The sequence below is a fragment of the Pongo pygmaeus genome, chromosome 16, assembly GCF_028885625.2.
Source record: "Pongo pygmaeus isolate AG05252 chromosome 16, NHGRI_mPonPyg2-v2.0_pri, whole genome shotgun sequence".
Taxonomy (NCBI): Eukaryota; Metazoa; Chordata; class Mammalia; order Primates; family Hominidae; genus Pongo; species Pongo pygmaeus.
The window spans coordinates 48,326,137-48,343,024 of record NC_072389.2 but is presented as its reverse complement, the minus strand read 5'-3'; the positions used below and the strand labels follow the sequence as shown (position 1 = coordinate 48,343,024).

At 45.5% G+C, this 16,888-nt stretch overlaps 1 protein-coding gene across 1 annotated transcript in view; it reads left to right on the top strand.

Moving 5' to 3' along the window:
* UBR1 (ubiquitin protein ligase E3 component n-recognin 1) overlaps positions 1–16,888 on the top strand; it is a 228,767-nt gene that overhangs the window by 61,430 nt on the left and 150,449 nt on the right. Inside the window, exons 3-5 of the mRNA XM_054452124.1 lie at positions 9,837–9,888; positions 11,490–11,566; positions 12,595–12,946. Coding sequence (XP_054308099.1) covers positions 12,866–12,946 — 81 coding nt within the window. The 5' untranslated portion in view covers positions 9,837–9,888; positions 11,490–11,566; positions 12,595–12,865. The remainder of the gene's footprint in view (positions 1–9,836; positions 9,889–11,489; positions 11,567–12,594; positions 12,947–16,888) is intronic.

Below are 16,888 nucleotides of genomic sequence, written 5' to 3'. Positions count from 1 at the left end.
GGGATGACTGCCTAAGCCCTTTCCATCTCCATCAGCTTATTATCCGCTTAGATCTGCCATTCCCTCCATCTCTAAAATCCTCTGTACCTTTGTCCTCTGTCATCCTCCTCCTGAGTTCCTAAACTTCCTTCTGTTGTGAGATCACCAGTTCCCACATGCAGACCTTCATGTTTAGGCCATCAATTATTTATCTCCTTGGAAGATGTTAACATAGAATAGCTCAAGTATAATTCAATTACATTAAAATACCTCTGACCCAACACAATACTACTGCATCATAAGCATCTCTCAGGAATGAGTTTATCTAAATGAAAGTAAAACGCATGTTAGAATTGGCATGTTGGTAGCATCTTGGATCACTGGAGCATACCCAGCAAGAGCTAAAGAGGAAATAACACAAAGGAATACTGTTCAGTGATGCTTTACACAAAGCAGTCATAACAAATCTGGAGAACGGTATTTCATCCTTGCCTTGGCTTCAGCCAACCAGATAGCAGTTTTACTACCCCTATCACTACTAGCTTTAATCAATAAATCAACTATTTATAACAACACCATACATTTGTATGGCATTTGATAATTGACAAAGTAATTTCATATACATTTTCTTGTGTAATTCTTATAACCTCCTTATCGGATAAATTTTATCATCACAGTTACAGATGAGAAAATTGAGGTTCAGGGATTGTGACTTGACTTTGTAAGGAAATAGTGAAATCAGGATTCAAACCCAACCTCTCGAATGTAGACCAAACTCAAGAAGATAAGATTTGTCTTTGGCGTTTGTTTGTTTGTTTGTTTGTTTAGATGGAGTCTCACTCTGTTGCCAGGCTGGAGTACAGTGGCGCTATCTTGGCTCACTGCAACCTCCACCTCCCGGGTTCATGCAATTCTCCTGCCTCAGCCTTCCAAGTAGCTGGGAATATAGGCGCGCGCCACCACACCCAGCTAATTTTTTTTTTGTATTTTTAGTAGAGACGGGGTTTCACCATGTTAGCCAGGATAGTCTCGATTTCCTGACTTCGTGATCCACCCACCTCAGCCTCCCAAAGTGCTGAGATTACAGTTTTGAGCCACCACGCTCAGCATGCCTGGCTAATTTTTCACCATGTTGGCCAGGATGGTCTCGATCTCTTGACCTCGTGATCCACCCACCTCGGCCTCGCAAAGTGCTGGGATTACAGGCGTGAGCCACCACGCCCGGCCTGTCTTTGGTTCTTTTAGCTGACCTTTTTTTTTAGCCTTTTGCTTTCTCACCATTCCCATATGTGATGGAAACTATGATGTGCCACCCAGATTCTCCTTCAGGAATGAAGGACTTACTCCCCCAGCTGCTCAGAGTGCTGCCAGTGAGAAGCCATCAGAGACTGCCTCTGCTGAAGAGGGCTGGCTTGCTCAAGTTGACCCCTTTTGCCAGGGCTGCCCACATCTAATGACTGATCAACATTAAGAGTATGAAAACATTCCCTCCTACTCCCAACTAGGGCCAACTCCGAAAGTGTTATTCCAGCTTCAGGATTCCCCAGAGAGTTGTTCAGATTGCATGGCAGCTCAGTTTCTCCCTCAGCCCAATCATGTTTCCTTCCTTTTCCTTCCCTTCCATGGTTGTTGATCCCAAGAATACTCCCCAATATACCCCCCGCAAGCTAATCTGTTTCAGTTTCAGCTTCTTGTGAAACCTAACCTTCAACCTATGATATGCACAATTCCAAAGAACTTGGATTTCAGGATCTCTTAAACTAATACCTACTTAAAGGTAATCTGATAAGAGGTTATCATCCCAAACATACTTGCATTTTAATAAGGTCTTGGGCTGACAATGCTAGGACCCCTAGGAAAGAGCCTCTAATGATGAAATAAGTGTGACAAGTGCTAGCCTCTAATCTGGCTTTGGAAATTTTTGTGGGACCAATGAGCATTTTGTGAGTTGATTTTTAAGATGCTATTTTAACTTTGGGAGGCCAAGGTGGGAGGGTAACTTGAGGCTAGAGTGGACAACATAGTGAGACTCTGCTCCATTAAAAAAAAAATTAATGAGCTGGGTGTGATGCTGTGCCTGTGGTCCCAGCTACTTGGGAGGCTGAGTGGGGAGGTTCATTTGAGCCCAGGAGTAAAAGGCTGCAGTGAGCTATGATTGCACCACTGCACTCTAGCCTGGATGACATGGCAACCCCTGTTTCAAAAAAAAAAAAAAAAGATTTTTTTACCAGACAGGAGGAATACAGGTAGACACTACTGTCATTTTGCACAAGAAGAAAGATGGGAGAAGGGCACGTGAATGGAATCCCCCAGGGTTTCTCAATTTTGATTGCTCAGTAGGTTCACTTGGGAGAGGTCTAAAAAGACAAAAACTGATACTCAGGTCCTTCCCCTTTCTATTTTCTCTCTTTTTTCTTTTTCTTTTCTTTCTTTTTTTCTTTTTTTTTTTTTTTGAGACAGCATCTTGCTCTGTCGCCCAGGCTGGAGGGCAATGGCGTGATCTTGGCTCACTGCAACCTCCACCTCCTGGGTTCAGGCAATTCTCCCACCTCAGCCTCCCGAATAGCTGGGATTACAGGCACCGGCCATCATACCCAGCTAATTTTTGTATTTTTGTAGAGATAGAATTTCACCATGTTAGCCAGGCTAGTCTTGAACTCCTGACCACAGGCCATCCCCCGCCTCGGCCTCCCAAAGTGCTGGGATTACAGGTGTCAGGCACCATGCCCAACCAGGTCCTACCCCTTTCTTTTTTCTTTCTTTTTTTTTTGAGACGGAGTCTCGCTCTGTCGCCCAGGCTGGAATGCAGTGGCACGGTCTCGGCTCACTGCAAGCTCCGCCTCCCGGGTTCATGCCATTCTCCTGCCTCAGCCTCCCAAGTAGCTGGGACTGCAGGCGCCCGCCACCACGCCTGGCTAATTTTTTGTATTTTTAGTAGAAACGGGGTTTCACCGTGTTAGTCAGGATGGTCTCCATCTCCTGATGTCGTGATCCACCCACCCCGGCCTCCCAAAGTGCTGGGATTACAGGTGTGAGCCACCGCGCCGGCCTGGCAGCTAGGTTCTTATAACTGCTTTTGTATTCAATATTATTGTGATATATTGTTTTGGTTGAAGTGTATGAAGAAAATCTGGCCTTACGCAGATACATAACTGGAAAGGGGAAGAGCATTTTATTTATTTATTTATTTGTTTATTTTATTATTTATTGAGATGGAGTTTTGCTTTTGTTGCCCAGGCTGGAGTGCAGTGGCGGGATCTTGGCTCACTACAACCTCTACCTCCCGGATTCAAGAGACTCTCCTGCCTCAGCCTCCCGAGTAGCTGGGACTACAGGCGTGCACTAGCTGGGACTACACGCGTGCGCCACCACGCCCGGCTAATTTTTGTATTTTTAATAGAGACGGGGTTTCACCATGTTGGCCAGACTGGTCTTGAACTCCTGATGTCGTGATCCACCCACCTCGGCCTCCTAAAGTGCTGGGATTACAGGCGTGAGCCACCGCACCCACCATGTTTTTTTTGTTTGTTTTTTTTGAGACGGAGTCTCGCTCTGTCGCCCAGGCTGGACTGCGATCTCGGCGCACTGCAACCTCCGCCTCCCGGATTCAAGCGATTCTCCTGCCTCAGCCTTCCGAGTAGCTGGGATTACAGACGCGTGCCTGGAGTGCAGTGGAGCCATCTCGGCTCACTGCAAGCTCCGCCTCCCAGGTTCATGCCATTCTCCTGCCTCAGCCTCCGAGTAGCTGGGACTACAGGCACCCGCCACCACGCCCCGCTAATTTTTTTGTATTTTTAGTAGAGACGGGGTTTCACCGTGTTAGCCAGGATAGTCTCAATCTCCTGACTTCGTGATCCACCCACCTCAGCCTCCCAAAGTGCTGAGATTACAGTCGTGAGCCACTGGTGGCTCGGCATGCCTGGCTAATTTTTTGTATTTTTAGTACATACGGGGTTTCACCATGTTGGTCAGGCTGGTCTTGAACTCCTGACCTCGTGATCCACCCGCCTCGGCCTCCCAAAGTGGCCACTGCCACCGCGCCTGGCCAACAAATAGTAGTTTCTTAAGACTCAATTCAGTGTGGAATCTGAAACCATATCAGTGAAATTTTTGTACTCCACAGCATTCAATTCTATTGTTCTATTTAGCATTTTGGATGGATCTTTTACCCACTTTTTTTTTTTTTTTTTTTTGGATGGAGTCTCACGCCCAGCTAATTTTTGTACTTTTGTTTTTAGTAGAGACGGGGTTTCACCATCTTGGCCAGGTTGGTCTCGAACTCGACCTCGTGATCCACCCACTCTGCCTCCCAAAGTGCTGGTGTGAGCCACCGTGCCCAGCCCATGCTGGAATTTTAACACCTCATTTGTCATCTGGAAAATACTGATTGAGTTATACCAATCTTTCAAATGTTGACACATCATTGTAATTTATCAAAAAATCACATTAATATCACCACTGATCCTGAGGACTTTGTCAAGCTCACAGTGGCAGATATGACTTTTCCACAATTTTAATTTTTCATTTGAAAGCTCAAATTTGTCATAGACAACAAAAACTGACAGTTGCTTTCCTTGAAGAAAAAGTCTTGTTCATATTTGAGAAAATGCCTGCCAAATACTCGTCTGAATAATCATAGTTACGGTTGTCAGTTGTTCTTTTAAGTAAAAAGGGTGTTCTGTGATTTAAAAAGTGGCTGGTTGAGCTAGCAACTCAATGCAGAAGTGCTTCTTCTCAAGTCAGTCATCATACTTTGTACATGGCAGAAAAACTGTGCGCTTCCTATTTCATCATACAGAATGTTTAAAAGGATAATGGGTTGAGATTTAATAAAATTAATAATGTTTACTTCATCAAGGGTATTCTTAAGGGAAAGCCTTTTCTCCCCCTCCCTTTTTTTTTTTTTTTTTTTTTAAACTGCAAGTGCATGGTGGTGAAGAAACCACTACTTCACTTTGATGACTAGTCCAGTTTGGTGTCGCTGCCTTGATTTTGTGCTAAGAGGCCAGTAGTTTCAGCTACGAAGCTTTTGCACTCATCAGTGCAAATACCAACATGGTGTTTTTCTTTTTTTAATAAAAGGCAAATAACTCTTTGTTTTTTGTTTTTTTTGTTGTTGTTGTTTGTTTGTTTTTCTTGAACCATGGTCTGGCTCTGTCACCCAGGTTGGAGTGCAATGGCCTGATCTTGGCTCACTGCAACCTCCATCTCCTGGGCTCAAGCCATCCTCCCACCTCAGCCTCCCAACTAGCTGGGACTACCAACCAAGGCCACCACACCCAGCTAATTACTTTTGGTGTTACTATAAAAATAGTTTTCCCCTCACAGACTTCCTGAGTCTCAAGAACTCTCATTGCATCTGTGGACATTTTTTATGGCTACAGAGTATTATATTATATGGGAGAACAGTTTATTTAGCCAGCGTCCTTTATTGTTGGGCATCTGAGTTATTCTTTACTTTTCTACATTACCAATAATTATGTAGTTAAGATTTGGCTGACACCCTGAATTATTTTTCCAGTATAAAGTCTTAAAAATGGAATTGCTGGCCAAATAGTATGCTTTTTTTTCTTTTTTTTTTTTTTTGAGATGGAGTTTCACTCTGTCACCCAGGCTGGAGTGCAGTGGCGTGATCTTTGCTCACTGCAACCTCTACCTCCTGGGTTCCAGCAATTCTCTGCCTCAGCCTCCTGAGTAGCTGGGATTACAGGCACCCACCACCATGCCCAGCTAATTTTTTGTATTTTTAGCAGAGACGGGTTTTCACCATCTTGGCCAGGCTGATCTTGAACTCCGGACCTCGTGATCCACCCGCCTTGGCCTCCCAAAGTGCTGGGATTACAGGTGTGAGCCACCGTGCCTGGTCCAAATAGTATACATTTTTTTAAAAAGGCTTCTTTTTTTTTTTTTTTAAGTATTTATTGATGATTCTTGGGTGTTTCTTGGAGAGGGGGATATGGCAGGGTCGTAGGATAATAGTGGAGAGAAGGTCAGGAGATAAACACATGAACAAAGGTCTCTGGTTTTCCTAGGCAGAGGTCCCTGCGGCCTTCTGCAGTGTTTGTGTCCCTGGGTACTTGAGATTAGGGAGTGGCGATGACTCTTAAAGAGCATGCTGCCTTCAAGCATCTGTTTAACAAAGCACATCTTGCACCGCCCTTAATCCATTTAACCCTGAGTTGACACAGCACATGTTTCAGAGAGCAGGGGGCTGGGGGAAAGGCCATAGATCAACAGCATCCCAAGGCAGAAGAATTTCTCCTAGTCAGAACAAAATGGAGTCTCCTATGCCTACCTCTTTCTGCACAGACACAGCAACAATCTGATCTCTCCTTCCTTTCCCCACACTTCCCCCCCTTCTTTTCAACAAAACCGCCATCGTCCTCATGGCCCGTTCCCGATGGTCGCTGTCTCTTCGGAGCTGTTGGGTACACCTCACAGACAGGGCGGCCGGGCAGAGGCGCTCCTCACCTCCCAGACGGGGCGGCCGGGCAGAGGCGCTCCTCACCTCCCAGACGGGGCGGCCGGGCAGAGGCGCTCCTCACCTCCCAGACGGGGCGGCCGGGCAGAGGCCCTCCTCACTTCCTCCCAGACGGGGCGGCCGGGCAGAGGCGCTCCTCACTTCCCAGACCGGGCAGAGGCGCTCTTCACTTCCCAGACGGGGCGGCCGGGCAGAGGCCCTCCTCACCTCCCAGACGATGGGCGGCCGGGCAGAGGCGCTCCTCACCTCCCAGACGGGGTGGCGGCCGGGCAGAGGCGCTCCTCACTTCCTCCCAGACGGGGTGGCGGCCGGGCAGAGGCGCTCCTCACTTCCCAGACGGGGCGGCCGGGCAGAGGTGCTCCTCATCTCCCAGACGAGGCGGCCAGGCAGAGGTGCTCCTCACTTCCTCCCAGACGGGGTGGCGGCCGGGCAGAGGCACTCCTCACCTCCCAGACAGGGCGGCCGGGCAGAGGCGCTCCTCACTTCCCAGACGTTGGGCGGCCGGGCAGAGGCGCTCCTCATCTCCCAGACAGGGCGGCCAGGCAGAGGCGCTCCTCACTTCCCAGACGGGGCAGCCGGGCAGAGGCGCTCCTCACTTTCCAGACGGGGCGGCCAGGTAGAGGCACTCCTCACTTCCCAGACTGGGCGGCCGGGCAGAGGCACTCCTCACTTCCTCCCAGACGGGGTGGCGGCCAGGCAGAGGCGCTCCTCACCTCCCAGACGATGGGCGGCCAGGCAGAGGCGCTCCTCACATCCCAGACGATGGGCGGCCGGGCAGAGACGCTCCTCACTTCCTATACGGGATGGCGGCCGGGCAGAGGCGCTCCTCACTTCCCAGACGATGGGCGGCCAGGCAGAGACGCTCCTCACTTCCTAGACGGGGTGGCGGCGGGGCAGAGGCTGTAATCTTAGCACTTTGGGAGGCCAAGGCAGGCGGCTGGGAGGTGGAGGTTGTAGCGAGCCGAGATCACGCCACTGCACTCCAGCCTGAGCAACATTGAGCACTGAGTGAGCAAGACTCCGTCTGCAATCCCAGCACCTCGGGAGGCCGAGGCGGGCAGATCACTCGAGGCCAGGAGCTGGAGACCAGCCCGGTCAACAGGGCGAAACCCCGTCTCCACCAAAAACACAAAAACCAGTCAGGCGTGGAGGCGCGTGCCTGCAATCCCAGGCATTCGGCAGGCCGAGGCAGGAGAATCACAGGAGCCCAAGGCAGGGAGGTTGCAGCGAGCCGAGATCACTGCAGTACAGTCCAGCTTCGGCAACAGAGGGAGACTGAAAAAAGAAGGAGAGGGAGACCGAAGAAGGGAGACAGAGACGGAGAGGGGGAGGGGGAGGGGGAGGGGGAGGGAGAAAAGGCTTCTGAATATTGCCACACCACCTTCCAAGAGGTTTACCAATTTACACTTGCATTTTACGTAATAATATGGTTATCCTTCCAGCTTCTTACCAACACTGATTATCTTCCAAAAAAAAAAAAACCTTGCCAAATTTCCGGGCAATAAATGATATCCAATTTTTACTTATTTTGCATTTATTTGCTTACTAGTTAGGTCTTTTTCACAAATTAATAGAAATTGGTAAGTTGCACATTTATGTCTTTCATCCATTTTTCTTTTGGAATAGTCATCTTTAGGATTTTTTTTGTTTGTTTTTTTTGAGACAGGGTCTCACTCTGTTGCTGAGGCTGGAGTGCAGTGGCCTGATCTTGGCTCACTGCAACCTCTGCCTTCTGGGCTCCAGTTATCCTCCCATCTCAGCCTCCTGAGTAGCTGGGACTACAGGCACATGCCACCACGCCCAGCTAATTTTTGTATTTTTTGCAGAGACAGGGTTTTGCCATGTTGCCCAGGCTGGTCTGGAACTCTTGGGCTCAAGTGATTCACCCTCCTCGGCCTCCCAAAGTATTGGGATTACAAGGATGTGCCATGGCGCCTGGCCACTTTGGGATTTTATCCTTTGATCTGCCATGTCTACTGCAGACATTTTTTCCTAGCTTTTGTTTACCTTTTAAATTTTATGTCATTTATTTTTATGTTTTTAATTTTAATAAAATTACATATTAGTATTTTTATGTTTATATTTTTTGCCTTTAGCATCATGCTTAAAAAAGACTTCTCCACCTCAATATTAAAAAAATATTTACTTTGGGCAGGGCTCACTGGCTCATGCCTGTAATTCTAGCACTTTGGGAGGCAAAGGTGGGTGGGATCACTTGAGCCCAAGAGTTCGAGATCAGCTTGGGCAACATGGAGAAACCCTGTCTCTACAAAAAAATACAAAAATTAGCCAGGCATGGTGGTGCATGCCTGTGGTCTCAGCTGCTTGGGAGGCTGAGGTGGGAGGATCGCTTGAGTCCTGGAGGTAGAGTTGAAGTGAGCCAAGACCATGCCACTGCACTCCAGCCTGAGTAACAAAGCAAGACCCTGTCTCCAAAAAAATAATAATAATTTTTACTTATTTACTCTTTTTAGCAGTTAACTCTTTAATAAGAATTATTTTGAGGGCTGGGCACGGTGGCTCATGCCTGTAATCCCAGCACTTTGGGAGGCCGAAGCAGGCGGATCACGAGGTCAGGAGATCGAGACCATCCTAGCTAACATGGTGAAACCCTGTCTCTACTAAAAATATAAAAAATTAGCCGGGCGTGGTGGCGTGCACCTGTAATCCTAGCTACTCAGGAGGCTGAGGCAGGAGAATCACTTGAACCTGGGAGGCGGAGGTTGCAGTGAGCCGAGATTGCACCACTGCACTCCAGCCTGGGCGACAGAGCAACCCTCCGTCTCAGAAAAAAAAAAAAAAAAAAAGAATTATTTTGAGATATGATTTGAGGTAAGGAGCTGACCATCTTTTCCCAGATAGTTACTTACTCTTTAAATGTTTCTTTTCTTTCTTTTTATTTTGAGACAGAGTCTGGCACTGTCACCCAGGCTGGAGTGCAGTAGCGCGATCTCGGCTCACAGCAACCTCCGCCTCCCGGGTTCAAGCGATTCTCCTACCTCAGCCTCCCGAGTAGCTGGGATTACAGGCATGCACCACCATGCCCGGCTAATTTTTGTATTTTTAGTAGCGATGGAGTTTCACCATGTTGGCTAGCTTGGTTTCGAACTCCTGACCTCCAGTGATCTGTTGGCCTTGACCTCCCAAAGTGCTGGGATTACAGGCTTGAGCCACCACGCCCGGCCTCTTTAAATTTTTTTATTGTGGTAAAATATACATAAAATTTACCATTTAACCACTTTTAAGTATACCATTCAGTGGCATTAGATATATTCATATTGTTATGCAACCATTACCACTACACATCTCCAAAACTTTTTCATCTTTCCAAAATGAAACTCCATACCCATTAAACTCTATTCTCTCCTCCTCTCAGACCCTGGAAACCACCATTCTACTTTCTGTGTCTATGAATTTGACTACTCTAGGTATGTATTATAAGTCAAATTACACAGTATTTGTCTTTTTGTGACTGGCTTCTTTTACTTAGCCTAATGTCTGTAAGGCTCTATGAATTTGACTACTCTAGGTATGTATTATAAGTCAAATTACACAGTATTTGTCTTTTTGTGACTGGCTTCTTTTACTTAGCCTAATGTCTGTAAGGTTCATCTATGCTGTGGCATGTGTCACAGTTTCCTTCCCTTTAAAGGCTGAATAATATTCCATTGCATGTATATGCCATGTTTTGTTTATCCACTCATCTGTTGATGGACACTTGGGCTCCTGCCACCATTTGACTGTACTGAATAATGCTTCAATGAACACAGGTATACAAACATCTGTTCAAGACCCTGCTTTCACTTCTTTTGGATATATACCCAGAAGTGGAATTGCTGGATCATATGGGAATTCTATGTCTAATTTTTTTTTTTGTGGAACTGCTACATAACCATCTGTTTTTGCACCACTTAATAAACAGTCTGGCTGGGCGTGGTGGCTCACACCTATAATCCCAGCACTTTGGGAGGCCGAGGTGGGCGGATCACCTGAGGTCGGGAGTTTGAGACCAGCCTGACCAACATGGAGAGACATCGTGTCTACTAAAAATACAAAATTAGCCAGGCATGGTGGTGCATGCCTGTAATCCCAGCTACTTGGGAGGCTGAAGCAGGGGAATTGCTTGAACCCAGGAGGCGGAGGTTGTGGTGAGCTGAGATCACGCCACTGCACTCCAGCCTGGGCAATGAGAGCGAAACTCCATCTGAAAAAATAAATAAATAAGCAGTCCATAATTTCCTTCTAACTTGAAATGCTGTATCTTTCATGTGTAAAATACTTGAATTTGGTATAAAGTAATAAAGTGAAATGGTTAAGAATAGGGCCTTGTGAGTCATTTGAACTGGATTTTATTTATTATTATTTTTTGGTAGAGGTGGGGGTCTTGCTATGTTGCCCATCTCAAACTCCTGGGCTCAAGTAATCCTCCCACCTTGGCCTCCCAAAGTGCTAACATTACAGGGGTGAGCCATTGTGCTGGCTGAATATCTGCTCTGTCACTTGGAAGCTGCATGTCCCTAACCAAATTATGTAACTTCTCTAAACTTCAGTTTTCTCAGTTTCTCATGACAGTAAAATATAAGTAGTAACATCTACCTAAAGAATTGTTATTAATATATAGCTAGTGTTATTAATATACTAGTGCTTTGATTACATTAAGATGTTAATAAGTGGCTGCTATTATTTCTTTTTATTTTCTGTTCTTTTTTTGAGACAGAGTTTTGCTCTTGCAGCCCAGGCTGGAGTGCAGTGGCATGATCTTGGCTCACTGCAAACTCCACCTCCTGGGTTCAAGCAATTTTCCTGCCTCAGCCTCCTGAGTAGCTGGGATTACAGGCACCCGCCACCACACCCAGCTAAGTTTTGTATTTTTAGTAGACATGGGGTTTCACTGTGTTGTCTAGGCTGGTCTCGAACTCCTGACCTCAGGTGATCCATTCACCTTGGCCTCCCAAAGTGCTGAGATTACAGGTGTGAGCCACCGCCCCTGACCTATTTCTGAACGTTCTAGTCTATTTCATTTATCTAGGAATGAAAGAAGAAAAAGAGAGTGGGGTAGCACAAGAGAACTACAGGAGTAAAGGCGTAGAGACAGGAAAGGACAAGGTAACTTTTAGGGCAATTTTTATCAAAATGTGGGACAATACCTATTGTGGGTTATAGTATCACTTTAATAACTACAAGCAGTATTTTGGCTTAAACGCATAAACATATTGCAATTGAATAGAAAATATGACATATTGGAAGTATTGTTTCAGAAAATTTAAGTTTCAGTATATATATACATATTCTATATATACCCATTTAATTTTGTATAGGTGTACCGTGATAAGATGTAAAATGTATTTATTGTGGTTATTGGGCAAAAAAGGCTGGAAAAACAATATTTTAGCACCCAGGAGGTAGTTCATTTGAGCAGAAACATTGTTTAGGCAGGAAAGTTCTACAAATCAAGGTGGACCACAGCATTTGGAAAGCCTCCTCTACTTTTCACATTGTTTGGAGCTTTATTTTCTTCCCTTTGTTAAAAATATACTTTAAAATTATTTGTTTTGTAAACAATTTAAAATACAAATGAAGGTAAAGTAGCTCTTGACCACCTTCTTCCTCCAATCCGAATCCTGGCCCTCAGAGTTACTACTTTGCCCTTTCCCCTTTCAGACTTACTCCTTCACATTTAAATGCCTATGTGTGCAAATACATAGTTTGCGGCAACTTGGCTTTTTTTTCTCTCACTTAATTTATCTTGATCCTTTCACGCAGATTTATCTTGCTCAAGAGCTGCACAGTATTTCAAAATGCGGATGTACCATAGTATATCTTGTCTTTCCTTTATCGATGAATGACTAGGTTTCCAATTTTTTGTTATTTCCCCCCGGGCTCCCCAATAAAGCTGGATCCCGAGCTTTTTTGTACACATGTGCAAGTGCCCACGGGGTAGAATCCTAAAAATAGAAGATGTGTGAGTACTTTCTTTTTCACTTTGTAGGCTCTGGGGAACTACTGCAGGGAGGTTGGGATACAAAACAACCCCAGGCCAACAACCGGCCAGCTAGGACAGGTTCTTGCTTTAGCCCCTGACAAGTTTTCTTCCTTTCATAATGGACGCTGACTTTGTTTTTTTTACCTCGTAGATGCAACAGTTCCCAGCACCAAACCCAGATATACAACCAGTCAGCTACCAAGCGCTACGCCTGATAAATTAGAGGGAAAAAAAACCCTCCAGTCCCTTCACGTCGTGACGCTTGCTTCCGGGAAGCGGGCCGGAAGCCGCTCCTCGAGTCTGCGTCAAACCCGACTTCAGGGGCCGTCGTAAAAGTGTCGTCCCTGTCTCTCTGACCGGCCACAGGTTTCCGCTTGCCTCTGGCCGGGGGTCGGCAACTGCAGGCGTCAGTTTCCCTCAAGATGGCGGACGAGGAGGCTGGAGGTGCGGAGAGGATGGAAATCAGCGCGGAGTTACCCCAGACCCCTCAGCGTCTGGCATCTGTAAGTCCCTATAGGCAAGTCTCTTTTGTCCTCCCCCCCCGTCCCTCCCTACTGCGCTTAGGAGGATGTGGGGCTTCACCCCTTATGGCGGCTCTGGGGAGGGGGAGTTATCTGGATTGATCTGGAAGGAAGCCACCGAATAAAAAGTTAGTCGCAACCCACATTTCTGCCAGCCAAGTCTACGGAATATAATGACTTTGTTATGTATTATTCTTGATGATCTCAAGCATGCATGTCTCTATTCTGAAGTAGAAAGAACCAGTGATGTTATTAGACGGTATGATGTGGGGGCCGAGGCGGGGTTGGAGCAAGAGCCATTTTCGTGTAGAAGCAGTACTAACCCTTTACTCTTGATGATGGGAACGCAGCACCTGGTATTGTATTGCATAGCCTGCTGGCCGGGACCTGATATTTGTAGGGAGTGCTGCCACTGTCAAGTCATGTCTAGATGTGAGGTGTAGTAATTGTCCTTGCGTATAGCATCTTGGGAACCCCCGGCCTAACCCTCAGTGGAGAAACCCATCATCTGTCGCTACTTTTTAAAGGTGAAGAAAGGACTCCCAAACATTTCAAGCCAGAGCAATACCATTAATTAATGTCGGAATCTATACTTTGCTCTTGCATTTTGAAAGAATGGGAAGGCACAGATAGTGAACAAATTTGAGTCACTAGCTACAGGGAGAAAGCTGCCGAGGAAGATAAGAGTAGGGGGCAATGTTAGGGAATGTTCTGGATGCCCAGGGCATCTAGTGTGGAGATATGTAGAAAATATTCAAATATCTGTCACCGCATAATGTTTTATTAGTTTGTCTTTCTAAATAGCAGCATTTAGAGATTTGGGATATACACATTTTTTTCTGAAGTTTCTTTGGCTTGTAGTTTAATAAAAGCATTATTTTATTTTATTTATTTTTCGAGACAGAGTTTTGCTCTTGTTGCCCACGCTGAAGTGCAGTGGCGCAATCTCGGCTCACTGCAACCTCTGCCTCCCGAGTTCAGGAATTCTCTTGCCTCAGCCTCTTGAGTAGCTGGGATTACAGGCGCCTGCCACCATGCCTGGCTAATTTTTTTATTTTTATTTTTAGTAGAGACGGGGTTTCACCATGTTGGCAAGGCTGATCTCGAACTACTGACCTCAGGTGATCCACCTGCCTCGGCATCCCAAAGTGCTGGGATTACAGATTAAAAGCATTCTAGAAGGTTTTTTTTTTTTTAAAACCCTGCATACAATTGAACATTGTTTTATGCAAGAACAGAGGGAGCTACAGAGGGAGCTACAGAATGAGTCAACTCCAGGGACTGAAGAGACTGTCTAGGAAGTAGGAACCAGGTAGGGAGGGCGTTGGAAAAAGGGTTTGGCCACTGACTATGTCAGTGCTTGCCGTTTTCCTCCACCCCAAATAGCACTTCAAATTCACTTCACTACTGGTCGTGAAGGAGGAAGCATCTTATTTGAGATGATAAGGAATGAGGAGGTAGGACAAATTTAAAAGCAACTGAAACATTTTAGTGGTAGTTTGTGAGTTTTGCTTGTTAGAAGGAGTGGGGAAACTGTGCTGTGGTCAGAAGGATTGTTAGAGTTTTGTATCTGAAGACTAATATTTATTTAAAGCTTTGATACATTAATTTTTTCCAGATAATACAATAAAACCCCATCATTCTGGACATCACTAATTTGGAATTGGAGATGATGATACAGGAATTGAGCTAGAATTTATGTGGCAACTCTTTATCTCAGGAAATATTATTAGATTTTGTTGGGCAGGGCTTCGGGTTTTGCAAAGTAGTAGGTAGGTTGTGTAATATAGCCTCAAGGAACTCACAGTCTGGTGACACAGGTAATATAAGGGCCCAAATAATTTTAATTCAAGGTAGAGTAATGTCAGTAGATGAAGACATGTGACTGTTAAGCTTTATAACCCCTTTTTTGGCTTGGATCTCTCTACTGAAGACTCTACAGATCATTCTACCTTTCTCTCTTTCTCTTTTTCTCTTTTTAAAGCTATTACTGTTTTTAATTTTATTCTAGCCATGGTGTGACACTGGCTTCCAAGTTTACTACTTTGCTGTTAAGCAATACAAGCTCAGTTGTTCCCCCTACTCCTTATTGTTTATCTTTAAACAAAGATAAATAGTATGGGACATTTATAGAGGTTTAAGCAATCGTACAATTTCCATTAGAGTCTAATCCCTGGTTATAGTCTCTGATTTCCTTAAACTTCCTTCTTAGTCTGCAGATCCTTTTTCATTCATATTGCTATTAGTAAGCATGAAGGCTGTAGTATTCTTAGCGTTATCTCACATGCAATTCAAATAAAATAATACGTATGAATTAGTGGACATTGATAAAAGCCATTGCTTAAGAATTACCAGGGGAACTGATACTGTAGGTCTGAGGAGAGGTCCAAGAATCTGCATTTTCACAAGCATGTCCTGCTGATTCTGTAATAGTGGTGTATAGGCCACACTTTGAGTAACACTTAGCTAGGTATTTGGAGGTTATCAGTAAATTTACAGTTGAGGTTGTGGGAATGGATAACATCCTTTTTGTTTTGAGACAGGGTTTCGCTTTGTCACCCAGGTTGGAGTGCAGTGGCACAAACAACTCACTGCAGCCTCAATCTCTTGGGCTCAGGTGATCCTCCCACCTCAACCTCCTGAGTAGCTGGGAATATAGGCATGTGCCACCATGCCGAGTTAATTTTTTGCATATTTTATAGAGACAGGGTTTAATTTAATTTAATTTATTTAAGACAGAGTCCTACTTCATCACCCAGGCTGGAGTACAGTGGCGCCATCTCGGCTCACTATGACGTCCACCTCCCAGGTTCCAGCAATTCTTGTGCCTCAGCCTCCCAAGTAGCTGGAATTACAGGTGTGTGCCACCACGCCCAGCTGATTTTTGTATTTTTAGTAGAGACAGGGTTTTGCCGTATGGCCAGGCCGATCTCGAACTCCTGACCTCAAGTGATCCATCTGCCTTGGCCTCCCAAAGTGGTGGGATTACAGACGTGAGCCCCTACGCCCAACCTGGATAAGATCTTTGAGGAGGAAAATGTGTGCATATATAGACACACACACAGAAGAAAAGAGAGAGTGAGACAGAGACGATGAGAGAAAGAGAACAGGAATGATTGAAACGGGTAGAAAATGGAAGAACGAGGTAAGAACGTGGAAACAGAATAGGCAAGCAGGTAGGAGGTGAGAGTAGTGTGATGGCATGGGGTATTGTTTTGAGAGGGTGGTTTATTGGGTCCATGGTAATGAGGACTGAGAAAAATTGGGAATCAAGAGGGTTGTGAGGTAGTCTGCCAGAACTTCTGCCTTCTGTCTTCCTCGACTAGATTTTCTTCCTTAAGTCAATTTCAGAAGATACCTCTTGGCATGATACTCAGCTCTTTTCTATTGCCTGTTTGTAACCTCTACCTAGGGGATTTCATCCAGTTCTGTGACTTTAAATACCATCTGTATGTATTCAGTTCCCAAATTTATATCTCTGTGTCATCTCACTTCTGAACTCCAGAATCATAAATCCAACTGCCTACTTGACATCTTCACTTGGATGTCTGGTGTTTCAAACAGTGGGAGCAATTAAGAAGTTGCTGCTGTAACCCAAGCCATAGTTGATGGTAGCTTGCACTGGAAAGGTTATCCTTGGAGATAGAGTGAAGAGGATGAATGTGAGAAAGATGTTAAAAGTATGGAAGAAGCAAAAAGACTTGCTGATAGATTAGGCATGAGGCAAAAGGGAAGGAATAGTTGACATCTGCATCCTCAGTTTTTGGTTTAAGCATTCATGGCAGTGGTTGTGTTGTTTCCAGCAGTATGATCTCGGCTCATTGCAACCTCCGTGTCCCAAGTTCAAGTGATTCTCCTGCCTCAGCCTCCCGAGTAGCTGGAATTACAGGCATGCACCACCATGCCTGGCTTTTTTTTTTTTTT